This window comes from Primulina tabacum, chromosome 5 (genome assembly GCF_025594145.1).
Source record: "Primulina tabacum isolate GXHZ01 chromosome 5, ASM2559414v2, whole genome shotgun sequence".
NCBI classification, from domain to species: Eukaryota; Viridiplantae; Streptophyta; class Magnoliopsida; order Lamiales; family Gesneriaceae; genus Primulina; species Primulina tabacum.
Genome location: NC_134554.1, coordinates 17,387,934 through 17,411,232, shown reverse-complemented (window position 1 = coordinate 17,411,232; position 23,299 = coordinate 17,387,934). Strand labels below are relative to the sequence as shown.

The following is a 23,299-nucleotide window of genomic DNA, read 5'->3' as shown; positions in this document are numbered from 1 at the left end:
ATTATCTACTAAATATAAGGAAAAAACTTGTGTGAGACGATTTCACAGATCGTATTTTGTGAGACTGATATCTTATTTGGGTCATCAATGAAAAAATATTACTTTTTATGCTAAGAGTATTACTTTTTATTCTGAATATCGGTAAGATTGACCCGTCTCACATATAAAAATTCAGACCATCTCACAAGAGATATAATCTGAATACAAACATTCATATATTAAATAGTATAATTTAAATATGTTTTATCGTATATCATATATTTAATAAATGGGTGTCGCATGCAACATATCAAAAGATATGTACATATTCAATTTCTTATACGAATTTCGAAGAGAGACAAATTGGTTATTCAGTAAGAAATTACTCTTCTGCGGTGTTCTCTCTCTATTCGTCCTCTTTCTTTTTTCACCCCTCGAACTGCTCCAATTGTCTCTCAGTCGAAGGTATTATCGACGCTTTTGGGCTTTTAATCTGTTTTTTTTTTTTTTTTTTGCAAAAAATTGACTCGGTTTCGTGATCTGCTGACTGCTCATGGGTTTTGTTAATTTCGTAAAAAGATGGAATCTTTCGCTCGTATTCCTTTATCTCGTGGGTCGGGATATAGTATAAAATTGTTGGGTTAATTCTGCGAAGTCGAGATCGGGATAAGCTTCGTCATTTGTTCAATTTTAGAGATGAAAATTTTCTTTGCGTGTGTCTGCTGGCTTTTTCTTTCTTTCTTATTTGGCGTGAATTGATGATTATTTGATGTATGTACTTAACTTTTATTTTATCATATTGATTATGCTGCTTATGGAAGTGTTACGATCTTTCTGACTGAAATATTTTTCACCTATGGAATCTCTTTTGGTTTCGAACTAAAGGATTTTGAGAAAGGTGGAAATCTAGGATTTTTGGGATTTTGTATGTAAGTTATGGGATCGGTTGGCTCGGTGGCAGTCATCTGCTGTTGTTGAAATACCAATGGATTAAGGTCTAGTTTTGTACTTGGACCTTGCTATTTCACTTTATTTAACTTTCTGAAGCACTTGAAGCCTGATTTCTGCGAAATATGAAAGAAATAATAAATTTTCTCTTCTGTCGACTCAGTTGGTCCATAACTTTACTTTTTTGCATGAACTGATTTTTGCTACTGTAAACCTTTTTTTCTTTTATTGATTCTGGATTGTTCAATTACAGTGGCTACTTTATTGAATTGCGTGTGGATGTGAGAAGATGTGTTCAATGCATGTTGCCTCAACAATTATGCAACACGACTGTGCAGTTACTCCTTCAAAAAGTGTCTTTTCGTGTATCTGAATCGGTTCTGCTTCTTTTTTTTTCCTAAACAAAAAGAATATATTAAAAAGCTTTTGTTTAGTAAAACTCTTTGTTGAGCAGGCTGAATGTTTTTGTATCCAAGCTCACTTGATTTTGGTATTAAATATGGATTTGGATGTTATAGTTTCTTGCAATCGTGTTTCATTTCCTGGGTGGGAATTTTCTTCAGGAAATGCTAGTGCCCTTCAATTTTGATGCATTTCTTGAATAGCCTTATACACATCGAGCGGATGTATGTTGAAATTTCAGGACATACAGGAATGGAATCTTCCAAAGAAACTGGTTGTCAGGTTCCCGAAGGCCCGATTCTTTGCATTAACAACTGTGGTTTCTTCGGAAGTGCAGCTACCATGAATATGTGCTCCAAGTGTCATAAAGACGTGGTATTTCAACAACAGCAGGTGAGTCTTGCTACCTCGTCCATTGAGAACATAGTCAAAGCTAGTTCAAGTAGTGTCAATGAGAAAGAACCAGTCCTTGTTGATATGGTGAAGACGGAAGCTGGAGCAGTAGAGGTGAAAGAATCTTTTTCACGGTCATCGTCTGGATTGATGTCGGGCAAGTGTTCAGATACGAAGGCAGTAGAAGGCCCAAAACGATGCACTTCTTGCCACAAGCGTGTGGGTTTAACAGGATTCAATTGTAAGTGTGGGCACCTCTTCTGCTCAGTTCACCGGTATTCTGACAAACACGACTGCCAATTTGATTATCGGACTGCTGCTCAGGATGCTATAGCGAAAGCGAATCCACTTGTGAAAGGTGAAAAGCTCGAGAAGATCTAGAAGGTTACGAACTGAAGTAAAATGCTTTCTCGTTATATATTATCTGTGCGTTCTCATATAAGTTGATCAGTTTTCTTATTAGGACGCTGGTGGTGTTGTGGGGGTGAATTACCGAAGAAATGGGTGGTATCATTGTGATTTCATCGGGATATATCGAGTCCAGTGTCGCTGCCAGTCGGGTAGTGGTTCGTTTGGTTTGTTACAGTGTGTAAGTTATTTGCTGGACGAATGACAATATTGTTGTGAAATTTGCAACTTGCTCTTCATGTTATTGTGCAATTTTTCGTACCGGGACAGGTTCAGGCCCATACCTCTATGGTCAGGTGGGTCTGTAAGAAGACTTGATGACTTGGGGATGGGTTTGGTCTGGCTCGGTTAAAGAAACTAAACATGTATGTGATTCTTGAATGTAAGTTCTGCGTATGCATTTGACGTATACATCGATGAAATATCAATCCACAGCTATAATCTCCACTCTCCTTTAGGAACCACCAATGATGTCATCTCCTGAACAGTGAAATATTCGTAGGTGGTATACCATGTTTTTTGCACGAAAACGGTAAAATAGGTTTGCAAAACATTAGTGTTCAATGTAGTCAATAAAAGGTCATTGTCGCTTATCGCATATGTACAAATATCAGGCACTTTGCAACATCTCAAGGATATGAACAAATTAAAGAAACAAATGCTCAAGAAACTTGCAGCACACAACAGAAAAACTCACAACTGTCTCGGGAGTGTAACTGGAATTGAGAGAATATTAATTAATTGCCAACTATCTCATGTATTTCTTGGCGCTGATGATTCAGGCAATTGCAGTTCTGGGCAACCCAGTATAATGATATTTTCCCGCAACAAGCCTGATGGTAATTTGCCATCCTGGAATATACTCTTCATGTTGTCGCAAAATTTCACTTTAAGTTGAAGGCCCTCGAGATTTGTCGGAGAAGAAGTGTCCCGATCAAAAATATATAGCAGCAAGGGGCAGTGTGCCACAGTCAAAGTACGAAGAGATTGCATGCTGCATGAAATTTCCTTCAACGCTGGCAGCGCCCACAGATGCAGTGATTTCAGATTTGGAAATTGAACCTCGAAGAGTTTCACCAATTTCTGACAATATTTGACATGAAGGATCTTTAGGCCACTGAGCTGCTCGTTTGAGAAGCTAAGACTTGAGAGCTCCGGACAATACTCCAGGTATAATGACGTGAGGGCACTGAAGCCAATGCCACGTGAGGTTTCCTTACATATACTCTTCAGTTTGGCTGCCTCAGAAACCCATAGAATCTCGATATTTTCGGTGGGAATATCAGCAGACTCTTTTACTTCATCAGTCACATACTCCATTTCATTGCACCTTTCGATCCAACAAACCTTCATCTTCTTTAAGTTACCAGCACCTAAGTCAGATAAAAACTGGATACATGAGTTCTTGATCAGCACCATCATCTCAGCATGTTCCAGCAACTGTTCAAGGAACTTTGGGAAATCCCGAAATCCTCGAATCTCCAAGCACCGATCTTGAGCTTCCGGGAAGACATTTCCAAGTAAGATTTTTCTCAAAACAAATTCTTTTATGGGCAATTTTTTGTCTATGGGCTGTTCGGTTGCCTCTTCCATAGGGTAAACAAAGAAATGGAATTTTTTGATGTTATCCTCTAACAGTGTTGAATGCATCTCCAAGAGTTGAAGAAAATGAGCATCAATCACAGGTTTGCCAATGGTCTCCGAGTTTTGAGACGCCAGCCTATTCGAAATATTCCAGTGATCACACTGATCCATCTTCTCCTGTGGGAGTTTTTTCGTGTCATCACAATTGGACACTGGCTGGGCACCTAGATCTTCTACGATCTCTGTGGCTTTAAATATCTTAAAACTTGAAGGTTTAGGGCCATGACGGCAATCGAGGTTTTCAAATTTTGGTACTTTCAGAGTAGTCCTGGAAATATCCAGATCTTCAAGCACAGGAAGATCTTCGAAACCTGGAATGTTGGTTAATTTTGTGCAACCTCTCAGATTCAGCCTTTTAAGTTTCTCGAGATTTGACAGGGATGGCAACATGTCGAGAGGAGTTTCAGATAGGTCAAGAGAATGGAGACGATCCATTTTGTCAAAAGATTGATCCTCTATCTTCGACAAAGCCTTGCAACCGGAAAGATCAAGAACTTCTAGGTTTATTAAGGATCCTAAACCTTCCAACTTCTTCAGGCTTTGACATTGTGACATTAACAAGCGTCGAAGATTGACAAGACTAGAAAGGGGAGGAAGATTCACAACACCGGTTTTCGAAAGGTTGAACTCTGTGAGATTTTTCAAAGTTGTTATGAAATCCCGTTTGACATCATCCAGAAAGGCAGAACCTGAGAGGTCAAGGACTCGAACTTCGCTAAGAGTTTCAATGGGTGGTAGTTGTTTCAGATTGGAGCAATCTCTTAAATGGAGATAGCGGGGTGTACCAATGGTCGAGGGTAACCTTCTGATTGCAGTTCCTGAAACATCAAGAGTGAAAAGGTTTTTAAGGTTTTTTAACCCTGGATCCAGGAGTTGTTCAACATTTTTGGAACCTGAAATATCAAAAACTCGGAGTGTTTCAACCAAACCAATCTTGCGAACTCTGACTAAAGCGGGACATTTGCTAAGCGACAGATATTGAAGGTTTTCAAGAGAATGGACAACAGGAAATTTTGCAATCCTGGATTGGGAAAGATTGATCATTTGAAGTTTTCTGTTTTCTTTGAAGCTCTTGTCTTTGAAGGCCTCAAGGGATGTCGCACCAGAAAGGTCAAGCAACTGGAGTCGTTCAAATTTTTTTAAAGATTCCATTCTTTTTAAGGAAGAACAGTCCTTCAGGATGAGAATTTCTATTGTTCTCAAATCGTAGAAAGATGGCGGCAGAAATTCCATCTGGAGGGAGGACATGTTAAGGCTTTTGAGGTTTGTCATGGTGTCGAAAAGATTTTCAGGAATTTTCTTCAAGGAACTAGGCCCAGATATTTCAAGAACAGTTAGATTGGAAAATGCTTTTGAACCAAGACCAGATATTTCTGGAGCTTCTGGACCGATCATTTTGAAAACTTTGTCAAAGCTCTCCAAGAATTCACAGCCTCTAAGCACGAGCAAACGATACTTTGACATGTAAGATATAGGCAGTGGAAACGGTTTATGGGTGGGATTGAAGATGGCAAGAATTTCAAGATCTATCATGGAATCAAATAAGTTGTCCGATACTTCACCAGTACGGTCTCCATCGAGCAGCAATGTCGACATTTTCTCCTTTTTCTCCCTCTCTTTGTCCCTGGGGAATGTTCTTATCATTCCATCTCCCAGCACAGTATTCCCTAGCTTGTTGTCAAATGTAGTTGCTAATCCAAGTCGATTATTTTGATATAAATCAAAGTAATCTTGAGCACTAAACTCAAATGTCGCCCCATTCGACTTAACGTATCCAGCTTTGAGCGTTTTGAGGAGACCGCAGTCTAAAAGCTCCATCAAGACATGATGTCCCTGCGCATAAGCATCTTCGATGCAAGAAAAATGGCCAAGATGCCCTTCAATTATCCAATAGCTTATCAACTCATTGTAATGCACCCAACCTCGTTTGTTTAGGAAGTGTTCTGCCGGAGTCTCTGAGCTATAGCAGTCGACTAAAATAATTTTCGGAACCATCTCAGTGCTGATTAATAGTTTCTCGATGTTGTGATAGTCATCGTAGTCATGGGCTGTGTCCTCCAAAACTACCTTTTTCACACCCTGCAGCTTCTGCAATCCCTCGTCGCTGCTCACAAAATAATTCAAGGTTTTTGCTATGATGAGAATTTCACCAGGTAGCCCTTTACTCCGCTTGATATAAAATTCTGCTAATTTTTCTACTTCTGAGTATTTACCAGCAGTGATCATATTTCTCAAAAATGATGTCGACTCGTCACTAGTCCAACGTTTCACCTCTATTCCGATCCACTCTCGTTTGAATTCTTGTTGGAGTTCGTAAAAATCACTAGTAGTGATTAGAACCTTATAATGGTTCAACTTACTCAGGTTCAAAAGTTGGTCCAGTTCTGATTTTTCTGACAAGACTTTGTTTATTTCCTCAATACTATTCACAGCATCGAATATCAAAAGAACGCTCTTCTTTTCCAGTGCTTCGTGAATCTTTTCCTTGAGGCTTTTGAACTTCTTATCCCTCCCCGACACCTCCTTGGCGTCTTCAGCTTCCATGTCATCAGACGCGGAAAGTAGAGACAGTTGATACCCGATAATCTTGGAAAGATCCATACCTTTCAGATTCACCCAAAGTGCAAAATCAAATTTCCCTTTCCTTGTTGCCCGGTCAGCTGTTTTTGTTGCCATCCATGTCTTCCCGACGCCACTTTCACCAAAGATAACAACTTTTCTTGTTTTCTCTCTAGTTAAAACTCCATAGATCTTATCCAGCGGGTACTTCTCCATCAGATCCTTGACATAACTGCATGAAACATAACGAACAGTTGTCCAAGTTCTCAACAAAATCTTGAATTTTGAGGGATATGATAAGGAAAAACGATGGATCATTTTTAAACATGACACCAGATTATATCAAGTTTTTATCATCAACACAGTTTTTATCATCAAATACATGCCTTTACTCAAGAAATAAGCACAGGCTCATCAATATTTTCTTTCATTGCCTTTTCTATGGACGCATACTTAAAATAATAATTCGATTTTCGTTCATTTCTTACCTCACGATCTCAGTAAGCCCTTTCATTTGGATCAGTTCACCTTCCAGTTTGGCCTTGACGTAGTGTATTATCCAATCAACATCCTTAGAATTTAGATTTTTATCAAGATTTAGCAGGACAACTCTGAGAATAGTAGCAGAAACAGAACCATCCAGTGGGTTGCTAAGAACATTGAAAGCGTTTACGAGTGCATCCGCTGAATCAGCACCTTTTTGCATTTTCTTTAACAGCAAATCGGTTGGCATTTGCCAAATGTTTCTGTTGAATGGTTCTAAGTAAAACTTGAGACTATGATGACATTATGATGTAAACCAACATGCTGAGAGTTTAACATATATATTATATACATTCAGATTCTTACTTTAATTTTTTAGAAATCTTAGTTGTTTTCACATTACTGCATGCATATAAAAACAGTCAGAGAACGAAAGCCAGAATCATGTCATGTATCCTATATACATCAAGAAAGAACTGATACCTTGACAACATCATATATTATGCCACAAACAAATCATTTATCAAACTAAGCCCCTAACATTGGAAAAATACAATGGATCATAATTTCTAACAAACAATTTTCTCCACTTTTAAATGGGCACTCAAACCATATCACGCATTTAGACAGACCTCTTTCAAAACACTGTCCTTGTATTATATCTGCACTTGTCCAACCATTTTATATATATATATATATATATATATTTGCCTATTTTTGCTTATTTTTTAAAATTATTGCTCGGTTTAATCATAACTATACAAACTATGCGAACTTTGTTCTTTTGGTTTTTCTACGAAAACGCTTTATTACCTTATGATCTGGATGAATTGTTCATAGTTGATCTTTCCATCTTCGTCTGCATTGCTCTTGACTTTCTTGATGTCGTCGAAGATCACCTTGTCGTTTAGATTACCACCCAGAAACGGTATGATACGCCGAAGCAGAGCAGCGGAGATATAAGACTCATTTTTCTTGGCAAGCACCATGAAAGCTGTCTCCAGTCCCTCGTCTGAATCGATTTCTTCATTGATCATCGAATCGGCCACCCTTTTCCAGATGTTTCTGTATCGTGATTTTAAATAATTGAAATCAAGAATATCAACATTAATGTATATGAAACAGCTAAATCTAAACACCAAGAGTGAACCCAAACCATGAATTTATATACAGCCATAGGAACGAAGATTAAACAATTTGGGTTACCGAATGATTCTGATGAATTCCTGATAGTTGATCTTCGTATCATTTTCCACATTGGCCTTGTTCTTAATGACCTCATCAATCTCCTTACGATCTTCTACACACTCACAAAGAATTGGCATTGCACGCTGAATCACATCTGCAGAAACGTAACCCTTCATCTGGCTGCTGAGGATATTGAATGCTTTCTTCAGCGCTTCATCGTCTGATCCAACGCCTTCCATGGCTTCCCTTAACAGCTTATCTGCCATTTCTTGTGGGTCTGCAGCCGCCATTGTTGGGGGTGGAGTCTTTTTGGAAGTGCTCATCACTGCAGTAACACATAAGTAATTAGCATTTCTCCAATGTGAAAAGATTCACGACAACAACAGAAAATCAATATATATGTGTATATATATGAACTAGCATTGACACACGTGCTTAAAATGCATGCATGCATGCACTAGAGAAGTTTTGCAATTTTATACAACAATTTTAACAATTATCCACCAAGATATTATCATACCAAAAGCATTAATTAAAAGTTGGCAAGATATGAAAGGGCTAACAGAAGTAAAGAACCTGGAAACAAGAAAATCTCCCTTCTTCTCCTTAATTTCTTTCAACCAAAAATTGAGATGAAAATGCACACTTGAAGCTGTATCCTATGGTCTTATGTAGTTTCATTTTCAGGTAGTAAAAAAATATATTCCAATCTAATTCAAACAAGTAAAGAATCATAATCGTTCCTTTGAATTTGATTAAAGCATTTTTCCTACTTTAACTTTAAAAAAAAAAAAACTTTAGTTTCCTAGGCAATTTGGTTTTGGAGAAAGCAGTTATAGTTAAATGTTTCAAGTAATTACATTCATTAATTTTGTAATTATACCACTAAAACTGTCCTCGTATTAAAAGATCAAAAATACAAAATGAACATTCATTTGATGAAAGCACAAATTATAGTTGATTAAATAATTAATTTTACCCGAAATTCCAACATTGATAGAATAATATGCGAAAACAATCATCTGAAACCACAGAAACTCATGTAAAATGATTAAAGAATTTAGACAAACTAAATGAAAAGTGTATATGAATTCACAAGCATCCAGTATCTGATTTATTCCATCATATTCTTAGGGTAATACCCCAAATATTGATCCAATTACGGTAAAAGAGTCACGTGTTTTTCACATCGACCAATATATTATATCACATGAAAAAATGACGTGATTTTTTACATCAATTGAATCAACCCTCTTGGATACCCCAGTGTAGGATCAAACTAACCGCAGTATACATTGATCATGTGAGACACATTTGTTCTTAACAGCTTCCGGTTCAAGCGGAGACAAAAGTTAAAAATTAAGGACCACATTAACTTTAATTCGCACATCTTTAACATAATATGAATATTAGATTTCTTTTCTTCTTCTTTTTTTCCCTTTTGCCTTCTTTTAAGTAGTGTAGGAGTTACTCAAGTGTGGACCTAATTTTTTTTTAGAAGTTTAATTCAAGTTATTAATTAAACTTGTCCAAATTTTAATACCAATACCACGGATGATATAAGATTTAATGTATGAAGAGGGAACCTTTTCAAGCAAGTTTGTATAAAGCTGATCAATTGGAAGAGTTCGAATAATTGCAACACTTCAACACGAAGGGATAGGTGCAGATTAAGTTTTAATTCAGCCCGAAGAACTGATGTAGGTGACACGATCTCTAATACCTGAATAATCATACAAGTATTGTTAGAGTAGATGCCCTGCAAACCAACGGTTGGTTAGAGAATTTATTGACTCAAGTGAAATAAACAATCTTTATTTTAATATAATTTAACTTTTTATGGTATTGTTTTACTTTATCTATATACCCATTCAATCAGTATAGATAAAATCATTGATTATACTTTAATACAAATGAATCGTAATTCGATGTTGAAACTCATTTGTAAACACTGTATGATCTAAATTCGTTCCTAGTCGATTCAGCCGCCTAAAAAATGGATAAAGGTCGCTTGAGCTCGAGACTAGCATATGTGATGTTGTGTACTGCGTTTCTTGATAAGGGCATAGAGATGTCCAAACATGCAGATAGGTAGTCATATGATGATCATACCGAACAACCCTCCATCGGACTTTCTAAGTGATTATCATTCATCGAGAGGATAAGTCTTTGGTTATGATTGTACACCATTAGTCCTTACGACCCGGGACAACACTGAGGCTCTATATGCTAGGGCTGTGCTTTGACTCGTTTACCGGTTCCAGGAGAGTCATCAGGTGGCGAGGTTGGGTACAGTTGCGTTACATATAGGAGCCAGTGCATTGTAGTCGGGGATTCACCGCTCACCTATGGGTGTGAATATCCTATGTGATTTGATGAAATAATAGTGCGTGGAATCTCTGGCCATAGTATGAGATGTACGTTAAATAAAGAGTTCTCCAATAGTACATGCTATGACACTATTTATATGTATCACATAGTTATCGAATTATTATGCAACCCTCGATGAACCAATGGTTGCAGATTTGATCGGGATATATGAGAGGAAGAGACCGTATTGTACGCTAATCATAATCGACTGGTTCTTGCAGGCACTATCTGTGATACCTAGGGAATCATTGGGCGATGTTACTAGACGCTCTTACCATGATTCGATGGGTTTAATCAGAAATATGATTTCTGACATTCTGATAATCAATTGTTGATACATAGAATGTGGCAAGTAAGGGTAAGCCCGAATAAAGGATTATGTCCTGAATCACAAGGAGTTGTGAACCCACAGTTAGATGTATCTCTAAACCATTGAGGGTCACACAAGCACTGGATCGTTTGTTCCCGTTGAGAGAATAAATTCAAGGAGTTGAATTTATATTATGATATATTAAATTCAAGAAGTTGAATTTATGATAATTAAATTTTGACAAAATAAATTCTAGGAGTTGAATTTATAAAATCTGAGAATTTAATTTATTAAACTCAAAAGTTGGGTTTATTAAATATTAAATTTTGGAGGTGATAAAATTCAAGGAGTTGAATTTATAATTTAAATAATAAATTCAAATGTTGAATTTATAATCGATTTAATTTATTAAGCTCAAAAGTTGAGTTTATTAAATATTAATTAAAATTGGTGGGAAGTATGTTTAATGGGCTTGTAGGAGTACAAGTCCAACATACTAAATAATTAAAGTTGACTTTGATTAATTAATTAAACTAGTTGGACTAACCCAATTAATTAAACAAGCCCATTAATGTTAATTATGTGAATTAGGTCATGGCTTAATTATAAAAAATAATAATCAAGCCATAACCCTAGCCTCCATCATAGTGATTTTAAAAAAAAATCACTCTCCTCCTCCTCTCCAAATTTCGGCCACTTCTCTTTGGGAAAAGTTTGAGCCGCCTCTCAAACATTGATTTCCAACGTAAAATCTCTTCTAATTTTTCTAGTGCAAATTAGAATAGGAACAAATCATCTAGTCGTGGACCTGATTAGAAGAATAAAGAAAGAAGTTCTTGAAGAAAGTTCGTAGGGATTCATCAAGAGTTATATCCGCCTATACCGGATTAGTTGGAGCCAAGTGATTTAATTCACCAATGGTATAATATTCTAACACCCTATGAATGTTTGAATATATAAAATCATACGAGTGCTCAAACAAATATTTTGATTGTAAAAATAAAAATAAAATTCTAAAACTTCCGCTGCGTTTTGGGCACGAGAAAACCGATATCCAACAAGTATATCATATGATCATGTTTATTATTCTGAAATTCAAACCATGTGGTGAAGAAACAAGTGTTCATTCTTTTACGAAAAGTGTAACAATATTATGGTCCTCACTGTTTGTAAAATCCAGAATGGATTATTCCACTTTGCCGTATTCTTCTCATCAGCCCATCTCATATATGCTCAAATTCTGAACATACAAACCATCGATGTGTTCCATCATGAAACCGGCAGTGCTGTGATTTACGAGCCTTACGCCCCGGTCTGTAGTCCACAAGGCCGCCTGAATGGTTCGTCCACCTTTTGTAGTTCAGGTTCACGTTGATAAATTTCAAATTGCTCAGAATTCCGCCTTTTCGATCCTGATAAGAATTCACCATTTTCGGAAGTTGCTGTTATGTTTATGAATTGCAGATTAGAGATGGAAACAGCTTTTGATTTGTCATCTCATCTCGTGGGTAGGTGGTAACATATATTGGCTCCGCTCTACCCCACCATGCATGAAGGATCATAATACCTTGTGCTTATTTTAATGTTTGAGAAGATAATGTCACCAACATTTCCTGTAAGATAAATGATGATACCCCCGTAAGAACCCGGTTCATGGATGACCCGAAATATCAAATGGATTCCAAATCCGAGTGAGTCTGCAGATGGATTCTTCTGGAGCCGGACAGGTGCAAGCCCATGCTCTACTCTCCGGGCAGTCATAGTCTCGGGCTCTTGTATAAATTTCCCGGGAGGCATTCTACACGGGCACCTCGATAACAGTGCCACATTCTAGTGGTTCAGAAGATAAGATCTTGTCTCGAGAAACGCACCTGACAAAATCCTATTGATGTGACTTGATGGAAAATAGGGTGGCGTGACAGGAAGTGACAAGTAGGCACTGAAAACAAGGTAACCACTACCTTTTCTCCTATAAATAGCAGGTATGTAATTCATTTGAGGGACTTTTGCCTTACTTTTATCTAAGTTACACTGGTTATCATCTTCACCTGCTGACTTAAGCATCGGAGTGGCCACGCCGGACACCCCTCCGGCGCCCATTCACGAGTTCTTTTCTTATTTGCAGGTTACAGCGGAAGCCATATTGCAGAGATATATCTTCGTCACAGATATAGTTCTTGCTCAGTTTGCCTTCATTATCTTGATAGCAGATCCGGTGGAGCACCCGACCCTGCTCATCCATTTCACAAGGATCGCATCATTGGCGCCGTCTGTGGGAAATTGAGCTCGAGACGTAGATATAGGTTTCCATTCAAAAATAAGCCCAACTCTGCTTGACAAACATACAAGTCCGATCTGCTCGGCTTGTCATATCTTATATGTGGATTTCATATGGGCTCAAAGCTCAGCAGCTATCCCGGATTGGCATGAAGAGCATTTACTATACACTCAGTAGCATACAGCTATATTAGTCACCTAATTTAGCTCAACCAGAGAAGTTTCACTCTACCGGAAATGAATTCGGATTCAATATTTCCAGGTTAGTGATTCGATTTTTAATAAAACTAAAACAGCAGGTAAAGCAAAATCTCTTAAGCCCGGGAGGTACGAGGCCCCGGCACATTATCTCAAGTCCGGGAAGGTATGAGGCCCCGGCACATTCTTGAAAGTCCGGGAGATACGAGGCCCCGGCATATTATGCAAAGCCCGGGAGGTATGAGACCCCGGCATCTTATTCTTGAAAGTCCGGGAGAGACGAGGTCCCGACATCTGATTTTAAGTCCGGGAGAGACGAGGCCTCGGCACGTTATCTTAAGCCCGGGAGATTTGAGGCCCCAGCACGTTATCTAAAGTCCAGGGCTCCGTACCCTGGCTCGGGGCTCCGCACCTCGACCATTCCCAAGTCCCGGGACATGCTCCTCGGCCCAAGGCTCCGCACCTTGGTTATTTATAAGCCCAGGGTTCTCAAACCTGGCTCGGGGCTCCGCACCTTCGACCATTCCCAAGTCCCGGGACATGCTCCCCGGCCCAAGGCTCTGCACCTTGGTTATCTGTAAGCCCAGGGTTCTCAAACCTGGCTCGGGGCTCCGCACCTCGACCATTCCCAAGTCCCGGGACATGCTTCCCGGCCCAAAGCTCCGAACCTTGGTTATCTGTAAGCCCAGGGCACTACACCCTGACTCGGGGCTCCGCACCTCGACCATTCCCAAGTCCCGGGACATGCTCCCCGGCCCCCAAGGCTCCGCACCTTGGTTATCTATAAGCCCAGGGCACTACACCCTGGCTCGGGGCTCCGCACCTCGACCATTCCCAAGTCCCAGTACATGCTCCCCGGCCCAAGGCTACGCACCTTGGTTATCTATAAGCCCAGGGCACTACACTCTGGCTCGGGGCTCCGAACGTCGACCATTCCCAAGTCCCGGGACATGCTCCCCGGCCCAAGGCTCCGCACCTTGGTTATCTGTAAGCCCAGGGCACTACACTCTGGCTCGGGGCTCCGCACCTCGACCATTCCCAAGTCCCGGGACATGCTCCCGGCCCAAGGCTCCGCACCTTGGTTATTTATAAGCCCAAGGTTCTCAAACCTGGCTCGGGGCACCACACCTCGACCATTCCTAAGTCCGGGAGATATGAGGCTCCGGTATCTTATGCAAAGTCCGGGAGACATGAGGCTCCGGCATCTTATGCAAAGACCGGGAGGCACGAGGCCCCGGCATCTTATCTCAAGTCCATAAGACATGAGACTCCGGCATTTCATCCCATTTCTGGGAGACATGAAGCCCCCGATGCTTTTATAGAACAAGATTGATGATCTCTTTCGGAATCCAGGCATGACTGATCGGGACAGCGAGTATGACTCTAGCCCGACTATTTAAGGGATGTGTGATGATATCCCCCCGTAAGAGCCCGGGTCATGGATGACCCGGAATATCAAATGGATTCCCAAATCCGAGTGAGTCTGCAGATGGATTCTTCTGGAGCCGGGCAGGATGCAAGCCCATGCTCTACTCTCCGGGCAGTCATAGTCCCGGGCTCTTGTATAAATCTCCCGGGAGGCATTCTACCCGGGCACCTCGATAACAGTGCCGCATTCTAGTGGTTCAGAAGATAAGATCTTGTCTCGAGAAGCGCACCTGACAAAATCCTATTGATGTGACTTGATAGAAAAGTAGGGTGGCGTGACAGGAAGTGGCAAGTAGGCACTGAAAACAAGGTACCTACTACCTTTTTTCCTATAAATAGCAGGTATGTAATTCATTTGAGGGACTTTTGGCTTCCTCTTCTTCTCTTGTGCTGGAGAATGATTCATTCACCGAACACATGTTAACGCACATATTTACATCAGTAGCCTTTACTTTTATCTAAGTTACACTGGTTATCATCTTCACCTGCTGACTTAAGCATCGGAGTGGCCACGCCGGACACCCCTCAGGCGCCCATTCACTAGTTCTTTTCTTATTTGCAGGTTACAGCGGAAGCCATATTGCAGAGATATATCTTCGTCACAGATATAGTTCTTGCTCAGTTTCATTCATTATCTTGATAGCAGATCCGGTGGAGCACCCGACCCTGCTCATCCATTTCACAAGGATCGCATCAATAAAGATTTTGATTGCAGAAATAATTTGATTGAAATAGTTCTTAGAACAACACAAACATACCGATAACTTCAGCTGTTCATAAAACAACACGAATATGATAATTTCCACCTGGCCCGAGACCTTAAGAGGGTGGTGATCGGCCAAGTTTAAAAAGGAAATATCTACTAAACTTTTATGGCCTATATCGAGTTTTACAGGCTTTTTATTTTATCTCTAAAACAATCGCTACTTAGCTTTATGAGATGGTTTTTATGATTTATTAGGCCAAAGCATCAAGGATCTGCCACTTTACCAAGAAATACAGCTTAAACATTATAATTCAATCAATATGCCATTTAGGCATCATACAAGAGTTAAGATATTGGAGATAATTGTTGCTGCTCAACAAATTAGACAAACATGTAAACCGTAATCCTTTCGTTATCAACCAAGGACCTTCCGACATCTTTGACTGAAGATAATCTTAACCAAGCATTCCCTCGAACAATATACCTCAAGACATGCTAATGAAACAAGAGGCTTAATGCTAGCTATAAGATCGACAAACTCTAATGATAAATGAAAGCAGGACAGAAATAAATTGTTATTGGATACGTTACAAGGCCTTTGTGAAAGAAATGAATGTATGCCACTTAGCCATAACTTATACATTTCAATCTTGTACTGCACGAGCAATCGTGAAATAACAAATAAGCTCGAGTATCCAGCCAACTAAAATTCTAGTCTTTTGAGTTTGCTCTTATTTTTGGCTTATGAAATAGAACTGATGGTTTCATTGGCAATGACGCAATGAAAGCTTAACAAAGGATGTCATCAGGTTGCCGTTCATAATGTCAATATCACGGCATAATGTCATATTATAAACTGAATTAAGGTATATGCATCGCATAGTCAAGAAAGGCGACAGACTTCTATAGAGGGTGAGCTTGGATAACGTCTCCCAAGGGATGAGAAATATTACGATCCCACGTTGATCATGCCCAAAATTCTTGATGTTAAGTAATCTCCTAACTTATACACAGGCCATTTGAATCTGTAGTGTACTCTTAGACTTATGATTTAACACACGGGCACCAGCAAGGCCAACATGTAACTACAATCATTTCATGTTCTGAAACCAACTTCAGTCGACGCCATATTAGAATTCAGCCACATAATCATAAAATATTGGTTATTGAGTTAATGGCATCATACGGGCATCGGCAAAACAACAGAGCCAGCTTCGACCTCGTAAGTATTAAAGAAAATGATATTCTAATAAGCTAATGCTAGAACTAATGGCACACCCTTCAAGTGGATTTTAACAAAGAAACTCACCAGTCGGCAACCAAAATAACAGGTTACGTACCGCCAATAAGCCGGATCATTCAATCTCACATTCCAAATCCTCGCACTCTTGCAGCCAATAAACCCCACCAACCTGGGCCTACACTCGTCATCGAAACACCCCTCAGTCTGATTACAGCTCACCATCACATTCTTCCTCTCATCGAATTTTGTCACGTACTTCAAACCCTGACCGTTGATCTCCCCGCCTCCAGTTATCCCCACGTCCCATCTGTCCTGCTTTTCAGGATAGTCACTCAGCTTGGTGCCGCCGAGAATAGTATCGTTTTTTGAGATGTCCAACGTCACGCCGGATTTAAGGAACAGAGTAGCGGTCAGGTACTTCCCGGGAGGGAAGGTGACGTAGCAGGGACGGCGGTGGCGGAGGAGCAGACGTCTATGGTGGATTGGATTGGAACGGTGTCGTAGACGACGCCGGTGCCGGTGGCGCCGTAGTCTTTCATGAAGAGGCTGAGTGGTTGGAGGATTGACGAGTGTAGGCTGAGAGTGCAATAAAGAAAGGCTTGGAAGTAGAAAATGGATAGATTTAGTTTCATAGCTGCTTGATTTGAGAAATTTGGAAACTTTGGTTCATCTGATCACCAATACGTTTCTGATGAACAGATTAATAAAATTCAAACTTCACACTTTGATTAATAGACTGCCCTGACCGGTGGGAATTGATTTCAATGAAATTTGGTTTGACAGTGAAAAAATGGAGGAAAGTTAAAGTCAGCGGCTCAAACTCGGGCCTTTCGTGATGTTTTGAATGACTGCTCTCCAAAAGATCTCTACTGCCAAGGTGAGTTCTTCACCGGTAAACAAGAGATCGCCATTACAACATAAACTCAAAACAATTGCTAACTGTGATAGCTCATACCCAGCTCAAACTCTTGGCCCATCTTTAACAAAAGTAGAGGAACCATGACATGCCCAAATATTTTTCTATAACAAATTTAGATGTCTAACTCAAACAGTACCCTTAGTATTGAGATTTGTGCCAAAAACAAATGCTTTTAATTAATGTGAGAAATTTTTCAATATTGTTTTTGCATGCATGTTTTTTGATTCTTTATAAATATCTGGAATCCCAAGATTATTATTATGTGATTTTAAATATTTGTATATAAGTGTTATATACATGAGGATAATATTTAAAATATAATGATCTAAATATGTCCGCAATTAGAAATTAAAGTTGGGATCTTTAATTTAAAATTGTTAGCGTGGTTCATTTTAGAATGATCTTATCCGGATTATTATTAATGAGATTATTATGAAAACGCTTTATATAATTTGATTATATAGGATTGGAGCATGATTAATTTTGAATCTCTTTAAGTTTCCGTATCTCATTGAGATTTCAATATTAATCAATGATGGTCATATATGAGTCAATCTTAATTCTGAGTTATTAATAAACTCCTATTTATGATATTGTATTTTTTGACATATCGAGTAATGACACAAATTATATGGTGTCAAAGTTCTTGGTACATTAGAAATACAATAAAATAAATAGCTGGGAATATTAATATACAAGACGAAATCCATTCCTTCGTAAAAGAAGATAGATAAATGGTTCCCTTAAGTGTTGATTCGGGACTTGAATAACAAGAGCGCTCAATTTATGATTAGATCATAAACATATTATTCATCAGAGAATTAATAGGACTTAAGGAAAAAGATATAATTAAAGAGGTTAAGCGGAAAATTACCTAGCTTTAATTATGGACAATTTATGGAGGATTGATTCACATGTAGTGACTATATCAATGGACTATTCATTTTTATTTGAGTAATTTTATATCTATTTTTTCAAGAGTGCAATTCCAAGTTTATAGTGGAATAACTTTGGAATTAATAAAATCAATATATGTAAATTAAAGAGTTTAATTTATTATCAATTTTATTGTAGCTTGAAATTATAGGTCCATAGTTCCCCATGCCATCTCCGATTTACTTCGAACACTTATTCATTAACTTAAAATTTTTGCTCAATTTTAATTTGTTTGGAAAATGGTAAAGAAAAATGTTTTTTCTTTAGCGATACATTTATCTCATCTCAATGTTTGAATTATTAATACCAATTATTTTCTCCTCCAAATATTTATCCTAGTAATCCATAATTATTGATTTATAATTTGATGTGATTATGAGAGGATTAATCGAGACACGATTTGAGGTAACGTGTGATAATTTATGTGCGAGGACAGTGCCTCTCGCGCACGTGCGCGACGTGATGCGCGCCCATAGCGCCAAATGGGCAGAAGACCTCGCGCATATGCGCGACATGAGGGCGCGCATATGCGCGAGCTGCACAGGTCGAGTCCAAAGAGCCTCGCGCATATGCGCGGAATTGAGGCGCGCATATGCGCGAGCGGCTGGGAAGACACGCGCCGAGACATACTGTCTCGCGCATATGCGCCGAGAAGGGTCGCGCATATGCGCGAGACGTGTTGCGTGAAGGGTGCGCCATTTGCCTTGATGCATGTACGTTGATGTATATATATATATATACAATGCAATTCCCTTCGTTCCTTCAGAAGAAAACCGAGAAAGGGTCAGGGGAAAGTTGTGAAAAATCCTTACGCCTTTTGTGAAAAATCCGTCCGTCTGATTTTGAATCTGACTGCAGTACCGAGTTCCTAGCAACGTAGGCTACAACTTGGACGTAAGTTTTACTACGTTTTGACATGTTTTGAAATTATGATGTTGTTGGAATTGAATACACGTCATATATGATGTTCTTGACATGTTAGACATCATAGAATCGAAGTCAGATTAAGAAACGGACTGATTATGGAATTGTTATGATTTTCTGATTATATTGATCTGAAATCGGACAGATTTGGATTATGGACGGATTATAGATTGTATCGGATATGAGTTATGATTTGTAATTGATGTCTGTTGATATGGTATTGACGAGGATACTGAGATTGTGCCGTTATGCTGTTATTTGAATTAAATCCGGATTAATCAGATTCAGTGTTGAATTGAGAATGGAATATTGATATTATGATTCTCAATATGTCGTTTCAGATTTACAAAGACAATCTTGAGTTCAGAACTGAGATTGCTTCAGACAGTGATTACAAACGAAAGGTATAAGTCAATGTGGTATCGGGAGATCGACTTAAGTCGGTTTAGACTTAAGTTTCCCTAAATCACATACTTTACTTTATTGCATTGATATTTACATTGATTTGATTGATGTACTTGTTTTCTTGATTTATAGATAACATGTATTAGACGAGTAATCTTGTGACAGAAGTGCTTAATAGTGGCGGGATCGCCACGGGCACATTGCACGATGTCACAAGATAGTGTATTGGCGATAGTGCCAAAGTATGTCACCGGATGATTGGCTATCGATGTGGATAGAATTTGGGTTTCTTCTATTACTGTTGATCGATGTCGTATCAGTGTGGATAGAATTGGAGCTTCTTCTATTACTGGTGATCGATATTATATCGGTGTGGATAGAATTAGAGTTCCTTCTATTACTGGTGATCGATACCATATCGGTGTGGATAGAATCAGATCTTTTTCTATTTCTGGTGATCGATACCTTATCGACGTGGATAGAACTGAAGTCTTTTCTATTACTGTTGGTCGATATAGGAATGCCAACTTCTGGAAACCGGGATCCCTAGACTAGGATTGAGTCTAGTCTGAATTGTAGAGTTACGAGTATTGTTGACAGCCTGATATTGATTATGTTTCAGATTTTGATACCTATTGTTGTTATCGTTACATGCTTTATATTTGTTTATATGATTGCATGTTCGTTGATTTATACTGGGATTATATTCTCACCGGAATTATCCGGCTGTTGTCTTGTTTGTATGTGTACATGACAATAGGTGGGACATGATCAGGGTCCAGGAGATGAGGAGAGATCGTGATAGAGTGGAGACTTCGGACTTTGATGTATATAGGGTTTTGGCACTTGATAATTAGATGTTGAACCTTAGTTTTTACTGATTTGTAGACGGTACAGGACTTGTACTTTATTTTATACTGAGTTGTATATTAGTTTGATTTCACTACATTCCGCATTAAAAAAAGAAAAAAAATTTTATGACCCTAATTACTTGATTAGTAAATTAATCCTGATGACGATTAAGAACTGATTAGCGTCCGGGTCCCCACATATATATATATATAATTTAAACAAAAAGTTTGTTTTTATATCATATATAGAAGATATGATTTTGAGATGAGAAATATTAACAAATTGAGAGATATTCTACACAATAATATATTTTCTCTTGATTTTTCTCAATGGTTGAGATTTATAAATAGAGAAATATATCAGTGTACTGGTAAGCGAGAAAAAGAAAACAGAAGAGCAATATTTTGGTGACGCCCACACGTCAGTTCGTTAGTTCGAGAGAATAGGCGTGGAAGAATTAAGGTGTCTTAACTCAAAGTATTACAACTTCATTCAACAAAGGTATATTCTATCTGTTGTTGATTATTTATTAAATTAATATAGGTATTGATCGTTCAACATTTTGGTGGAAAAACTTGTTTTATACGATTCGATCTATGCCAAGCTTCCGCAAAATATAAATTTTTTTTGAAATTCGGTTTGAGAAATCAACAATTGGTATCAAAGCGGTCAATACTCTATACTAATTTAATCTTTTCTGATAGGGATTTTTTTCTCTCTATATTTCGGATACATTCATGCTAATTTATCATGGTTGGTCTATGATTATATGTTGTACTCCTTCGTGAAAGCCTTTCCTGTAATTAGCATGATTTTATTTTTATTTTTTCTCCATGCAATTTGATTGTTACATTCATGTTGATGTATGGACTGATCAATGAATATTATGAATTTAATTGTTAAACTTCAATCATTGTCATAATCGATTTATAGTTTTAAAATGTTTAAAATTTAAATTAAATATTAAATATCGAGGGTGACAATTTTTTATGTAGTGTTGTCTCATACCACAAATTGCAAAGTTGTTTTTTCAATCTCGGTTCCTATGTATCGTGCATAATATATTTAATATTCACGATGATTGATTTGATGTGTCCAAGGCATGTGCATGTTAATTTTAAAATTATTCTTGTACTGCTTGTGGTGCCTTTTCCGTGTTGCACACAATATTTATAATTTTAAATTGTTTAAAATTAAAGGACTTGACAATTTAAAATGTTTAAATTGATTAAGAGTTTTATAAAATAAGAGTTACTTTATAAATCAAATACACTTTTGTAAAATAATGAGTGGGAGCGGGTAATATGACAATATTAACCTTTGGTCTCCACCGTTAGAACAACACCGAGAGTTTTTTGTAGCGCTTCGAGACATTTTTATTATGTCCTCCCTACGGAGGGTTTATACAAATTACAATAGCAAGGTTGTTTTCCATGAGATAAGATTTTAAAATGTATTTTAGTTTTGATCTACCCTACGGAGGCAATTACTAAATTAAGTTTTAAAATATGATACGGTGGGTTACATTCATAAAAAAAGGTGATTAAATTAGTTAATTATCTTTTTGACTAAAATTTATAAGAAAGATGCTAGAAATATGAGATATTTTAGATAGCATTTATTAATTGAGAAAGTCTGATTATAATTAGCAATTTTGACCTACCCTATGGCAGCATTTAATTGTGGTGATTATAATTCTGTAAGACTTCAAGTAACATGTTTTGTGTATTATCATGTGGTTTTATGCATTCTATTTACTTTGTCTTTAAATTATTTTGTGATATTTATGCAACTGCACATTGAAAATATTTCTCATTTTTTCTGAAAATATGTCAAATCATATTCTTCTTCTTCTTGCATCGCAAGTTTTGACTTGTGAAAATTTTTCTAAATGGAAAAGCAACATGAATATCCTTTTGATTAATGAAAGTTACCATTTTGTCCTGAAGGAGGATTGTCCTCCAGTGCCTCCAGCTAATGCTTCAAGGACTATGTCACAAGCATATAACAATTGGATTGTTGCAAACAACAAGGCACGTTGCTACCTGTTAGCAGCAATGAATGAAGTGCTTAGAGCTAAGCATGAAGCCTTTGAGACTGCTAAAGAGATTATGGAATCTCTACAACAAATGTTTGGACGTCCATCTGAACAAGCACACTATGAAGCTGTGAAAGCAGTTATGAACTGCAAAATGAAGAACGGTTCTTCAGTTCGTGAGCATGTGTTGAAAATGATTAATCATTTCAATGATGCTGATATCAATGGTGCGAACATTGATGAAAAAAATCAAGTTGGCATGATCCTAGAGACATTTTCTCCTGCTTTTCTCCAATTTAGGACAAACTATGTTATGAATCATAGGGCATGTAATATGACATAACTCCTAAATGAGCTGCAAAGTTATGAATATCTTATAGATGATAACAATGGCAAGGCAAATGTTGCCGAAGCTAATGTGGCTGTGGGAAAGGCTTCTTCTTCTAAGAATAAAAAGAAGAAAAATGTGGGAAAGTTTAAGGGCAAGAAAAAGATTCAAAAGAAGAATTAGAAGGGTGCTGAACCCAAACCAAAGGGAAAATGTTTCCATTGCAACGTGGATGGCCATTGGAAAAGGAACTGTAAGAAGTACCTTGATGAGCTGAAACAAAAGAAGAAACAAGGTAAATTAGATTTACTAGTCATGGAAACATGCTTTGTTGAGAATGATTTCTCAAGCTGGATAATTG

The 23,299-nt window shown here is 38.1% G+C and overlaps 2 protein-coding genes across 7 annotated transcripts; one reads left to right on the top strand and one right to left on the bottom strand.

Annotated features, from left to right (window-relative positions):
* The first annotated feature begins 303 nt into the window (after window positions 1-303).
* On the top strand, window positions 304-2,541 carry LOC142547158 (zinc finger A20 and AN1 domain-containing stress-associated protein 8-like). 5 transcript variants are annotated; one of them, XM_075655285.1, is made up of 4 exons: window positions 319-444; window positions 865-974; window positions 1,181-1,264; window positions 1,571-2,541. In XM_075655285.1, exon 4 carries the CDS (start codon window positions 1,582-1,584, stop codon window positions 2,101-2,103), a length of 522 nt encoding a protein of 173 aa, XP_075511400.1. In that variant the 5' UTR covers window positions 319-444; window positions 865-974; window positions 1,181-1,264; window positions 1,571-1,581; the 3' UTR covers window positions 2,104-2,541. The 5 variants fall into 5 exon arrangements, with proteins under 5 accessions (XP_075511399.1, XP_075511398.1, XP_075511400.1 ...); XM_075655284.1 differs by lacking the exon at window positions 865-974 and having other exon boundaries at window positions 304-444; XM_075655286.1 differs by lacking the exon at window positions 1,181-1,264.
* Window positions 2,542-2,730: 189 nt separating this feature from the next.
* Window positions 2,731-17,360, bottom strand: LOC142547156 (putative disease resistance protein At4g19050). 2 transcript variants are annotated; one of them, XM_075655280.1, is made up of 5 exons: window positions 16,634-17,360; window positions 8,023-8,329; window positions 7,630-7,881; window positions 6,822-7,079; window positions 2,731-6,565 (listed from the first exon to the last, which is right to left on the bottom strand). In XM_075655280.1, exons 1-5 carry the CDS (start codon window positions 16,650-16,652, stop codon window positions 2,884-2,886), a joined length of 4,518 nt encoding a protein of 1,505 aa, XP_075511395.1. In that variant the 5' UTR covers window positions 16,653-17,360; the 3' UTR covers window positions 2,731-2,883. The 2 variants fall into 2 exon arrangements, with proteins under 2 accessions (XP_075511395.1, XP_075511396.1); XM_075655281.1 differs by lacking the exon at window positions 16,634-17,360 and adding an exon at window positions 8,581-8,668.
* Between the last annotated feature and the right edge of the window lie 5,939 nt (window positions 17,361-23,299).